The sequence below is a fragment of the Phyllobates terribilis genome, unplaced genomic scaffold, assembly GCF_046119375.1.
Source record: "Phyllobates terribilis strain yellow unplaced genomic scaffold, ASM4611937v1 Scaffold_1__5_contigs__length_1240528914, whole genome shotgun sequence".
Taxonomy (NCBI): Eukaryota; Metazoa; Chordata; class Amphibia; order Anura; family Dendrobatidae; genus Phyllobates; species Phyllobates terribilis.
Window position 1 is genome coordinate 1122495878 of NW_027362761.1, and position 13627 is coordinate 1122509504.

Sequence of the window (13627 nt, forward strand, 5' to 3'; positions counted from 1 at the left end):
GAATCAGAAGAACTATACTCCATTTTTAATTGGAGGTATTTGCTAATATTGTTTTTATTACACCTACTACATATTGGGTAGGATTTTGGAGAGGGGAATACCCGTTTTAAGTATTACCCTCTAGGTAAACCCTGTTTCTGATAGATCTGACTTCTGTCTCCCGCTCTGGGTGTTATATGGATGATTTCTGCAGGTTTCTCATTCCTCTTTATGCACATTGTGAATTTCTGTGATATTGTATGTAATAGAGTAAAGCAATGTACAAACCATCGGTACTTGTTTAGTTAATAGGTGCCACAAATGAAGCGGAGACCTCATCCTGTTTGTTTTGCTTTTGTTCTGGTGGGAGTTGTCGGCCCTGATTTGTTTTTCTGCTGGAGTCGGATTACATGGCCCCCTGGGACAATGAGGACGGCTGCTCCTGTCTCCCCATCCCTGTCTGCAGACCACTCAGTAATGCGGGCGGTGGATATAGATATATATAACCGGCATTCCAGGACTGGATATATTTAGCTGTAAGGAGTGGCAAAGAGCACACTCCACTAATGATTTACTGCTGGATATAGTCACAGTAATGAACAGAATTTCAGTCTGGGTTACGGCCTTGCAGTGTTTAATCCACTGTTATAACTTTGGTTATTTCTAAAGAAATCCACGATTTGAGTCTCCTCTCCATTTACATTTTTGTGCAGTTCAGTGGTATTTTATTTTTTCACTGAAAGCCATTCCCAGTTTATCGACTTTATTGCAACCAGGATTTAAGGAACTTTTATCATGTAATTTATTATTAGAGATGAACAAAAAGATTTACATACCCTGGTCCCAGGGTTCACTTCAGTGCTTCATGGCAGTTGGACCAGGGCAGAAGGAGACTTTCTCAGCCAATACTCGAATGTAGGCATCCTGGTGACTTGCTGATTCCACACCGACAGTACTTGTGAATGTGGCATGCTCTTCGGTTTATGTCAGAAGCAGCACAGCCTGTTATATAAAGGAACAGCACAGACTTTACAACAAGAAAATGAAAAAAACATGCAGGGAGAGGAACTGTCAGATTTAGGGTAGGTGACCAGCACATGGGAGCCAAAGACAAGTATGTCAGAAAATACAGAAAGCAATAAAGGCACAATGATAGTGCCAATAGAAGCCCCCATCAAATCAATTGAAATGGAGATAAAATTCAAAGTGAAGCTACCTGGTGGTTACCCATTACTATACCTGGACCGAAAGTGCTCTCCTTCTAGCCCCTGACGCGCGTTTTGCTTAGCTGCTTTCTCAAAGGGGTATGTGTCAAAATGGTAGAAAATTATTAATGAAGCATGTTTCAGTAGTTTCCTAACTTTTCACTATCTGTTTCCAGAGATCTTCGGAATAACTTGATCAGCACAATAGAGCCTGGTGCCTTCTGGGGACTTTCAACTCTTAAACGACTGTAAGTTACCTTAAGATATAAAGAAATGCAACAAGTCTTATTAACGAGTGTTAAACTCAGTCAGTAAGAGACCTGAAAGGATAACGTTAGTGAGGGTCCATGAGCCGAGCCCCCTACCCGTCACTGGGAGGGAGGTGCCATAGTAGTGTTCATGAGCCCTAAAGAGGGAATCGCCACATAGCAAAGTCCATGTAAAATCCTCAAATTACACTATAAATTATTTATAGATAATATAACAAGAGTAATAACGAATCACTTGTCTTTATTTTCTTTTAGAGATCTAGCCAATAATAGGATTGGATGCCTTAACGCGGACATATTTAAGGGGCTCCCCGCCCTGGTTAGACTGTAAGTATTATATTACATGTATTGATGACAAAGAGATAAAAGAATAATAAAAAAAATATCCTTGTTAAATACAAGTATGTTTTAATGGGACGTCAGACAATATAGCTAAAAGGTATTCTGTCCATGGTTTCTGTCCACATCAGGAGGTGAGCGGGGCCCGTGACGTCACGGCCACCAATATGATTAGTACAGATGCACTATAATCGCCCGTCCCGGCAGGTATTAATGGCTGTGACGCCACCGATGCTGAAGGTTGTGGAGCCAGAATAGAGATGACAAGCGATCTGGTTACTCGGTGGTGTGTTGTTAGAATATGCCACAAATGTCCGATCAGTGGAAATCCCAACCACTGTGTCCCCCAACCATGTACGTAAATCAACCGAATGATCCATTGGAAAAAGCAAATCGACAAAAAAGGGTCTAAATATAGTATTATTTATAGGAAACAACAGAAGAACAGAGCTTTCCAGCGTGGTTATGGATCATTCCTAAACAGTGATGTTTACCAGGCAGCCGGCCACACACTTATTCTTGCCATGATCCCAGAGTGAATCATGGACTGACAGATACCTTTAAAAAAAAATATATAGATTACATTCGTTAGTTAGGAGATCCAGCAAAGGACAAGGTTTTCCCTTACCTGTCATTAATTGTAGTGATTGGATTGGTGACAGCCGAAATGCTTTCTCCTCCTATCCCCCCCTACCCTCTCCAACACTCCCCTTTTTAGCAGATGTGTGACTTTTATCACTGTCCCCATTGGGGCTCACAATCTAGATTCCCTATCAGTATGTCTTTGGAGTGTGGGAGGAAACCAGAGAACCCAGAGGAAACCCACGCAAACACAGGGAGAACATACAAACTCCTTGCAGATGTTGCCCTTGGTGGGATTTGAACCCAGGACCCCAGCGAGGCAAGGCTGACCACTGAGCCACCGTGAATGAGAAGTTCTGTTGATGGTGCACCACAGTAATGTCAGAGTTCACACTGGAGAGTTTGTCTTATTTGCATCTCCCTATATGCAGCAGAAGTGTGACGTATATACCGGTCACCAACACACAATATTCACAGGGCAGCACGGTGGCTCAGTGGTTAGCACTGCAGCTTTGCAGCGCTGGGGTCCTGGCTTCAAATCCTACCAAGGACATCTGCAAGGAGTTTGTATGTTCTCCCGGTGTTTGTGTGGGTTTTTCCGGGTTCTCCGGTTTCCTCCCACCCTCCAAAGACATACTGATAGATTGTGAGTCCCAATGGGTACAGCGATGATGTCTGTAACGCACTGTGGAATTAATGGCGCTATATAAGTGAGCAAAATAAATAAATGAGTTTACAGGGAGAAATAAATGTTTTGTGTAATAAAGGAAAGATATTGCTGGCTTGTTGCTTGCGCTTGTTCCTCCTGTCGCATGTACAGACTGTTTTTCTTTGCATACCGCACTAGTTTGCTCTGTTTGAGCAATTGAAAAATAATTTACATGCCATAATCTTATCCGTATTGCTGAAAGAATGCATCCGAGAGAGCGAGGTTTTACCAAATGTGGGAAGATTGTGAAATAAAATGCGAATTGTGTGTTTTCCAAGAATATACTCAATCATCCTTGAAACGCAGCCTTGGGAGTCCCCCGTAGACAGCAGTCATGGCTGATGCCCCGCTGACTCCGGGTAGTGCGGAAATGTATTCTGTTATGTTGTGGTGCCCTTCATAAATTATCATGTTCTGTAAACTACCCTACCTACAGCATCATAGGTACTGGAACTCCTGTTTATTGAATATAATGCTAGTACTACTGTGACTGGCAAGGAAACATATTGATTAAGGGGGAAAATCTCATTTACTTGATTTTACTTTTTTTTAATTAGTACATCTTATGAAGTGAAATAATGTATTTATTCTATTATTTAACAAAACCTGTGAATAGTTTAATGCTTCCTAAACTAAATGCAGGGGGAATCAGAGCCTGGCCGGAGACTACAGGGAGAGAGGAGACTAGTCCACCGCTGCCTCCAACTGGCTTTGATCCTGGTGATTAACAGGTCTCTCCTTATGTACACACATCGGAGAGACCTGTCAGTCAACTCTAGGGGTTGCGGTGAGATGATGGACAGCCACGGCAAACTTTTTAAATTTTGATTTCAGCCGTGTATGTTTTCTCTGAAACACTCAGCGTTTTAGAGAAAACGTTACCAGGCTGCAGTCGTGCCGCCAGGCTCTGATTTATGCTTCTCATGCTTTGGGCAGCATGAATCAAGTGACAGATTCCTTTAAATCTTGTAGCTCATCTTCCTCCCTTTTTCCTCCTCTCTTCTTCCTCCCTTTTCCTCCTCTCTTCTTCCTCCCTTTTTCCTCCTCTCTTCTTCCTCCCTTTTTCCTCCTCTCTTCTTCCTCCCTTTTCCCTCCTCTCTTCTTCTTCTCTTCTTCCTCCCTTTTTTCCTCCTCTCTTCTTCCTCCCTTTTTTCCTCCACTCGTCCCCCCCCCCTTTCCATGCAGCCATATTGCCTATACACTCTGTATTAAAATGGTCAGCCATTGTTGTGATATTGACCCTTATCCTTTCTTTTGTTTACAGCCCCGTTTCCTTGGAGACCGACCACTGCTGCTGCAGTGCTTGCATGCTCTTTTCTGTTGTGCTTGTAAGCAATGTTTTGAAGTTGGCCAGGATCGCTGGAGCGCACTGTTACTTCCTAATCCCAGCCAGTTTCAGCACAGTGTTTATAAGGTAGACAGCAGCGGTGGTCGGTCTCCAAGGCAACAAACTGTAAACAAAAGAAAATGTTAATCTCTCAAGAAAGGCTGCAAATTTTAATAAGCGGTAAATTGCTTGTTTCTAAGAGCCCTCGCCGACTATAGCCATGTATGAAGATGGGAATAACCCCTTTAACCCTTTTTCAATGATAGTGGGATGACATTTCTCATTGTGACCCTGTTTATACAGTCATGGCCAAAAGCTTTGAGATCGACACAAATTCTGGTTTTCACAAAGTTGCTGCTTCAGTGTTTTTAGATCTAATATGTTTCTATAATTACTGACGTCCAGTTATCATAGGTTTTTAATCTTTTATGGACAAATACATCAAGTTTATGCAAAGACTCAATATTTACAACGTTGACTCTTATTTTTCAAAACTTTTACATTGAGAAAGTAGGTTGTCTACACAGCACATCACCTACTTATAACATTTAATTGGAATATTTTATAATTTCTTAACAATAGAGATCCTAAGAATGGGATGGAGGAGCGGATGGGCCGTGGCACTACCGACCCACAGGTCTATCTCCTCATCTTACATCTTCTGGATGGGGTGAAGCGTTACCTCCTATATACAGGTCTCTTCTAGCTCATTGAGTAATTACAGGGTTCTGCATTGCCAACTCCTGGTAATGAATTGCTTCATTAGGTTGAGTTATTATTTTGCCTGCTTCCATTAGATGTATGATCACACATAAAGCGCCCGTAAACTATACTTATCCTACTGTGTGACGCCTGCATTGTAGTCAGTTATTAAGCTGTAATCTGACCAGATATTTACATTGCGTGTAGTGAAAGTCTATCTCTTCCTTTCTAGAAATCTCTCTGGGAATTTATTTTCGTCACTGCCGCAAGGAACGTTTGCCAACCTGTCTGCCTTAAAGTCTCTGTAAGTATCCTGTGTCCGCTAGTATTTACCGGTAGTCTGTATTCTGCTGATGGTAAACCAGAATTCCTCACCCCCCTGAGTTCTTCTCCATCGTACCGGTACATATCTTCACAAAGTCTCCATGATACGGATGATGGCGAATATCCCAATCCTGGTGATGACAAATGGTCTGAGAAGGCACAGTGGGGGATTTTGAAGGCAAAAATTTGACTTTTATACCCTTTATTTAAAAAAAAAAAGTTCCCATAAAAGGCTCTTAAGACAATAATGTATACATGATCGCAAAAAAAAAAAAATGTATAGAACACATGCATAAAAATGGGATATTGTAAAATAGTGCCATTTAGGGCTTTATGTGGGATAATTTGAATGTTTTAAGGTTGTGTCCATAAAATCAGTTTGACGACATGGCTTTTCTGTTCCCTTACAGTGAATTTCAGACAGACTATCTTCTGTGTGACTGTAACCTTCTGTGGATGCTGCAATGGATAAAGACAAAGAATATAACGGTCCGGGAGACAAAATGTTCCTACCCCAAGTCTCTGCAAGGGCAGCCGATCCCAGCAGTGAAACCCGAACAGCTGACCTGCGGTAGGTATAAGACATACCTGTGCATCATTTACTATGTATTCTCATAAACATACATAGCATCTGTCCGGTCACCAGCTCAGAATGAATTTGTATAGGTGCTCTTTACCTATTTATTCTCTTCAGATCTCGCTCCTTGGCTCCACTCCATTATGCAGAGCTGTGATATGTGTCTACAGTTTAGCTACAGCACCTACAGGAGGCTGAGGTAGTCTGAGACACGCCTCCTGTCTCCTCATTGGCTCAGGCTGCTGCACTCTTTCGCTCTCTGCAGCTCTGCCTCTTCTGATTGGCTGCTTTGTATAAACTCCAGCCTATCACAAGCTCAGCAGGAAGTCAGTGCAGGGAAAGCTGATGTCTGTTACACCAAGGGCAGTGAGACAGTCAGCTGAACGCGCTGATTTCGGCAGGCGCTCCTGTGTTTTGGGGGAAGCCCAAATTTGTTCATCTCATAGCGATCTAATGTGTTTGGCCAGGCAAACCTGGAAAGCCTCTATAAAGGGAACATGTCATGTCCAAAATGGTATCGATTTTAAATCGAAGGAGAGCGGATCAGATGGATTTTTGTAGGAAAAGTTTAATTAAAACTTGCATTTTATTCATTGAAACCCCTGGTATTTGTATATATGAGTCCAGTGGGCGGTGCTTGAATTATCATTCTGCTCAGCTTCTCCTCTATACCATGCTGCTCTCATATCTGACTGTATGTACAACGTGACAGGTTCCCTCTAAGGCCGGGGTGGGCAATTAATTAATTTTCCCGAGGGGCCACATGAGAGACTGTGATAGTTGTGGAGGGCCGAAACAATAGGCTGAAATTAATTCTGCTCCTATTAATATCAATATATTAATTATAATTATTCTATTATATTAATATTAATTGCATGACTTAACATTGAGCAGAAGTATGCTGACATCCCTCTATATATCGTTTGAATCCAAATACAGCCCTTTCTATATACCGTGAGAGCCCCACACAGCCTCCTCACGTCCAGCACGAGAGCCCCACACAGCCTCCTCACGTCCAGCACGAGAGCCCCACACAGCCTCCACACGTCCAGCACGAGAGCCCCACACAGCCTCCTCACGTCCAGCACGAGAGCCCCACCCAGCCTCCTCACGTCCAGCACGAGAGCCCCACCCAGGCTCCTCACGTCCAGCACGAGAGCCCCACCCAGGCTCCTCACGTCCAGCACGAGAGCCCCACCCAGGCTCCACACGTCCAGCATGAGAGCCCCACACAGCCTCCACACGTCCAGCACGAGAGCCCCACCCAGCCTCCACACGTCCAGCACGAGAGCCCCACCCAGCCTCCACACGTCCAGCACGAGAGCCCCACCCAGCCTCCTCACGTCCGGCACGAGAGCCCCACCCAGCCTCCTCACGTCCGGCACGAGAGCCCCACACAGCCTCCTCACGTCCGGCACGAGAGCCCCACACAGCCTCCTCACGTCCGGCACGAGAGCCCCACACAGCCTCCTCACGTCCGGCACGAGAGCCCCACACAGCCTCCTCACGTCCGGCACGAGAGCCCCACACAGCCTCCTCACGTCCGGCACGAGAGCCCCACACAGCCTCCTCACGTCCGGCACGAGAGCCCCACACAGCCTCCTCACGTCCGGCACGAGAGCCCCACACAGCCTCCTCACGTCCGGCACGAGAGCCCCACACAGCCTCCTCACGTCCGGCACGAGAGCCCCACACAGCCTCCTCACGTCCGGCACGAGAGCCCCACACAGCCTCCTCACGTCCGGCACGAGAGCCCCACACAGCCTCCTCACGTCCGGCACGAGAGCCCCACACAGCCTCCTCACGTCCGGCACGAGAGCCCCACACAGCCTCCTCACGTCCGGCACGAGAGCCCCACACAGCCTCCTCACGTCCGGCACGAGAGCCCCACACAGCCTCCTCACGTCCGGCACGAGAGCCCCACACAGCCTCCTCACGTCCGGCACGAGAGCCCCACACAGCCTCCTCACGTCCGGCACGAGAGCCCCACACAGCCTCCTCACGTCCGGCACGAGAGCCCCACACAGCCTCCTCACGTCCGGCACGAGAGCCCCACACAGCCTCCTCACGTCCGGCACGAGAGCCCCACACAGCCTCCTCACGTCCGGCACGAGAGCCCCACACAGCCTCCTCACGTCCGGCACGAGAGCCCCACACAGCCTCCTCACGTCCGGCACGAGAGCCCCACACAGCCTCCTCACGTCCGGCACGAGAGCCCCACACAGCCTCCTCACGTCCGGCACGAGAGCCCCACACAGCCTCCTCACGTCCGGCACGAGAGCCCCACACAGCCTCCTCACGTCCGGCACGAGAGCCCCACACAGCCTCCTCACGTCCGGCACGAGAGCCCCACACAGCCTCCTCACGTCCGGCACGAGAGCCCCACACAGCCTCCTCACGTCCGGCACGAGAGCCCCACACAGCCTCCTCACGTCCGGCACGAGAGCCCCACACAGCCTCCTCACGTCCGGCACGAGAGCCCCACACAGCCTCCTCACGTCCGGCACGAGAGCCCCACACAGCCTCCTCACGTCCGGCACGAGAGCCCCACACAGCCTCCTCACGTCCGGCACGAGAGCCCCACACAGCCTCCTCACGTCCGGCACGAGAGCCCCACACAGCCTCCTCACGTCCGGCACGAGAGCCCCACACAGCCTCCTCACGTCCGGCACGAGAGCCCCACACAGCCTCCTCACGTCCGGCACGAGAGCCCCACACAGCCTCCTCACGTCCGGCACGAGAGCCCCACACAGCCTCCTCACGTCCGGCACGAGAGCCCCACACAGCCTCCTCACGTCCGGCACGAGAGCCCCACACAGCCTCCTCACGTCCGGCACGAGAGCCCCACACAGCCTCCTCACGTCCGGCACGAGAGCCCCACACAGCCTCCTCACGTCCGGCACGAGAGCCCCACACAGCCTCCTCACGTCCGGCACGAGAGCCCCACACAGCCTCCTCACGTCCGGCACGAGAGCCCCACACAGCCTCCTCACGTCCGGCACGAGAGCCCCACACAGCCTCCTCACGTCCGGCACGAGAGCCCCACACAGCCTCCACACGTCCAGCACGAGAGCTCCACACGTCCAGCACGAGAGCCCCACACAGCCTCCTCACGTCCAGCACGAGAGCCCCACCCAGCCTCCTCACGTCCAGCACGAGAGCCCCACACAGCCTCCACACGTCCAGCACGAGAGCTCCACACAGCCTCCTCGCGTCCAGCAACAGACCCCCATAGCCTCCCCGGGTCCTGCAACAGACCCCTATAGTCTCCCCGTGTCCTGTCAAACATCCCATACACATTAAAAAAAAAACACATTCACCTTGCTCCTGTTCCCCCGGTGCTGTGCCTCTGCTCCTGCCTCTGATGCACAGATGCAATGACGTCATCGTGTCAGCTGCTCCACACGCTGATTGGCGGAGGAAGGGGCTTGAGGCCCCTCCTCTACCACTGCAGTCAGCGGCGCGCACATGGAGACAGGGTCAGGCGGCGGTGGGGGGCGGGCACGGTGCGGTCTGTGGGCCACTGCTTCAGCCCTTTGGCTGTCTCGGTCCGCGGGGTGCACTTTGCCCAGGTCTGCTCTGAGGCATATTTATCTCGTGTGTCCCAAGAGGCCCCTTCAGCTCAGACTTAGTAATTTTTATGGCTTGCACCCGATCAGCCTGGCCTTTTTTTTGGAGGTGGGGAGACATTTAGTAGGTGTAGAAACTTGTATCACTTTTTCCTATTCAATGTGCTAATGAGAATCTGTCACCTCTCCGGATTCTGGTGGGATTTTTGGCCGGGAATGACAGTTCTGGTGGGATCTTTTCTTATAACTGCCTCTATAATTCTTTCTAGATAAGTATAAAATATGACAATTGAATGTTACCGTCCCCCTTATTATAAGCTTGTGTCAGCATACAATCTAATACTGTCAACTCTGATTGGACAGTGTGGTGACACACCCCCAGCTGTCAACGCCCAGTTGTCAGTCTATTATTTTCTAGGAAATATAAAAGCACAGCAAAGAGTTTTACAAATGAGGTGTTTACTGAACAGAGCGTGTGGAAGTGGTGACGGCTCTACTGTGGAGATGCCCTGAAGGTTGTGTGCGGGTCCAGAACATGACTTCATGGCATAGACGCTGGTTGTGTTCACCTTGAGTAACAGAGCTGCGTACATTCACTGCTGTACGTCAGCCTTGATATTTCCTGGCACCTGGGTACCTGTGAGATCACAAGTCCGGGTTCTTACTTGTACTGAGAGTAAATAATCCTGTGCATGTTTCTCCCACTGATCGCTCTTCATTTTCTTCTGATCCTCGGCAGCTAAGCTGCACACGTCATGTCTCCCATGTGGACGCCTGTCACGAAGCTGAGGCATGACCTCACCTTCTTCTCTGGGTAGATTAATGTGTCTGCTATTGATGGGTAAATAAGACTAGGCATGACTTGCTGGAGATATGTATCTGCACAGACTGAAAACTAAACGTCTAGACCTGCTCCAGGAGGCCCACATAGTGTAGGGAAACATGGCGTACTGATGATGAAAATTCCCCCAGGGGAATATACAGTCATGGCCAAAAGTTTTGAGAATGACACCAAATTATATTTTCACATGATCTGCTGGCCTCTGGTTTTTATTAGTGTTTGTCTGATGTTTATATCGCATGCAGAAATATAATTGCAATCATATTATGAGTACCAATAGGTTATATTGACAGTTAGAATGAGTTAATGCAGCAAGTCAATATTTGCAGTGTTGCCCCTTCTTCTTCAAGACCTCTGTAATTCTCCCTGGCATGCTCTCAATCAACTTTTGGACCAAATCCTGACTGATAGCAGTCCATTCTTGCATAATCAATGCTTGCATTTTGCCAGAATTTGTTGGTTTTTGTTTGTCCACCCGTCTCTTGATGATTGACCACAAGTTCTCAATGGGATTAAGATCTGGGGAGTTTCCAGGCCATGGACCCAAAATCTCTGTTTTGTTCCATGAGCCATTTAGTTATCACCTTTGCTTTATGGCAAGGTGCTCCATCATGCTGGAAAAGGCATTGTTGGGCGCCAAACTGCTCTTGGACGGTTGGGAGAAGTTGCTCTTGGAGGACATTCTGGTACCATTCTTTATTCATGGCTGTGTTTTTAGGCAAGACTGTGAGTGAGCCAATTCCCTTGGCTGAGAAGCAACCCCACACATGAATGGTTTCAGGATGCTTTACAGTTGGCATGAGACAAGACTGGTGGTAGCGCTCACCTCTTCTTCTCCGAATAAGCTGTTTTATTCGGTCGTCCATGACAGCACCACGTGAGAGGGTCCGCCCATCAAGCACAGGAAACCTACAGGTTAAAAAGGGCGGCCCTCTCTTTCCGCCTCAGTTTAGGTTTCCTGTCCATGATGGGGGACCTTGCAGGCTTACCTGCAGAAGATGGACTCCTGTCCCAGAGACAGCCACAGCAGGTGGTTGGAGCCGGTCCGTCCCGGTCCTCTGGAGACGCCACGGCAGGGCTCATGGGGGCGCCTCCGTGAGCACTGCGGCAGGCGCGACATCGCCTCACGGGAGGTAGATGTCCGCCAGGTGTGGGGCCGCTAGCGGGCTCCCCCCCCCTCCAAGCTACCGCTTGCCGGAGATACAGGTGCACGTGACGGGCGCGACCTTCTGACGCGACTTCCGGTGCGCCGGGCAGGAAGCCCTGTGATGTCACCGGAAGGGGCGGGGCTCTTTGAATTTTTTGGCGCGAGCAGCTGAGCGCCGGGGGATTGAGGACCTGGCGGCGAGTAGCCCACCTGGATCCCACCTGGACCTGGGGAGGAAGACCAAGGAGCAGGTAACGCCCTCCTGGGTACAAAAAAAAAAAAAAAAGGAAACACACACCCACACATGGTACCGGTATGGCCAGTATATAAAGGGTCTGGTAACATACAGAGGTGCTTCCCAGCCCATTCTTACATTGTAAGCTATGGAAGATTCACAGGAGCTGTCACCTAGGCAACAACATCTGCTGCAGGAGCAGCCCTCTGGGGAGCCCTCACAACTAGTGGCGCAGCGTCATTCCCGGCTAGGGTCTCGTCGTGCAACTAGAAGAGCTACCACTAAGAGCAGGAAGGACGGTCCGGTGCGGCGTGATTCCTCGCCATGCATGCTGGATTCTTCTGCTTCTACGGTACCGAAGGCTCTGTGGGGTGAGTGGAATCTTCGTGAAAGTTCTACTAATGTTTCCTCCTTCTTTCTATCTATGACTTTCTTTTAGAGCAAGAAATGTTCCTCGAAGTCCAAGCACAGAGAGTGTGCCTTATGCAGCTGTCCACTCCCTGATTCATATAGCAAAAGGTTATGTCAGCTTTGTATCAGCGAAATGATATCAGAGGAGACCCCAGATTTTTCCCTAGGCCTAAGAACTTTAATAAGGGAAGAAATAGGCAAAGCATTGCGAGGTTCAGAGTCTGGGCATATTCCTCAAGAAACCCAGCTGGGTTCAGACTCTGAGCTATCGGTCGCTTCCTCCTCCGCCTTCTCTTCCTCTGATAGTGAACCAGACAGACAGTGCTTCCCCCTGAAGGAGGTCGATGCCCTAGTAAAAGCCATCCGATCTACAATGGGGATAGTGGACTCGAGGGTAGAGAAGTCAGCGGAGGATGTTATGTTTGGTGGTCTGGGGCTAAAGAAGAGAAGGGTCTTTCCAGTAAATTCAAGGGTGAAAGACCTCATTGATAAGGAGTGGAGAAAGCCTGACAAGAAGGGTAGTGTTCCTCCATCCTTTAAAAGGAAATATCCGTTTGAGGATGCTATGTGTTCCTCCTGGTTAAAAGCACCCAAGCTGGATGTTGCTGTTACTAAAGCAGCGAAAAGAACTTCCCTCCCGTTCGATGATATGGGTGCATTGAGAGACCCCCTAGACAGACGGGCTGATACTTTCCTGAAAGGGGCATGGGAGACAGCTGCGGGAGCACTGAGACCAACAGTAGCAGCTACCTGTACGTCCAGAGCCCTGATGGTGTGGCTTGAACAGCTAGACAGTCAGTTGAAGGATGGGACTTCTAGGAAAGACATTATTTCTTCCCTTCCACTGGTTCAGGGGGCGGCAGCTTTTCTTGCTGATGCATCTGTGGACTCGGCGAGGTTGGCAGCAAAGTCAGCAGCACTGTCAAATGCGGCTCGGCGAGCCTTGTGGATTAAAAGCTGGCCAGGGGATTTACAGACTAAGTCCAGACTGTGTACAATCCCGTGCGAAGGAGAATACCTCTTTGGTCAGACCATGGACGACTTATTGGAGAAAGCGGGGGACCCTAAGAAGGGGTTTCCATCAGTACCTCTACCTTCCTTTAAGAGATCGTTCCGGAAGAGGAAATTTTTCCGGAAGAGATATTTCAGGGAGCAAGACAAGTCTGATGAAAGAGGTCGAAAAGGTAGAGGTCTACTCTTTGATTCGTCTCCAAAAATTGAGCAGAAGCCAGGGGATACGCAATCAGCCCAGGTGGGAGGGAGATTGTCATTTGTCATTTTTTGTCCCAGCTTGGGAACAGATTTCTCATAGTAATTGGATTTTGCCGCTCTTCTTGATTCCGAAACCGGATGGAAGTTTCAGGACAATTATAAATCTGAAATCCCTGAATAATTTCCTTAAAATACACAC

At 49.0% G+C, this 13627-nt stretch overlaps 1 protein-coding gene across 1 annotated transcript in view; it reads left to right on the top strand.

The window, feature by feature from the left end:
* The window catches only part of ADGRA3 (adhesion G protein-coupled receptor A3), a 76178-nt gene that overhangs the window by 32981 nt on the left and 29570 nt on the right, over window positions 1-13627 (top strand). The window contains exons 3-6 of the mRNA XM_073646808.1: window positions 1361-1432; window positions 1709-1780; window positions 5345-5416; window positions 5847-6007. Of these exons, the coding sequence (XP_073502909.1) occupies window positions 1361-1432; window positions 1709-1780; window positions 5345-5416; window positions 5847-6007 (377 nt within the window). The remainder of the gene's footprint in view (window positions 1-1360; window positions 1433-1708; window positions 1781-5344; window positions 5417-5846; window positions 6008-13627) is intronic.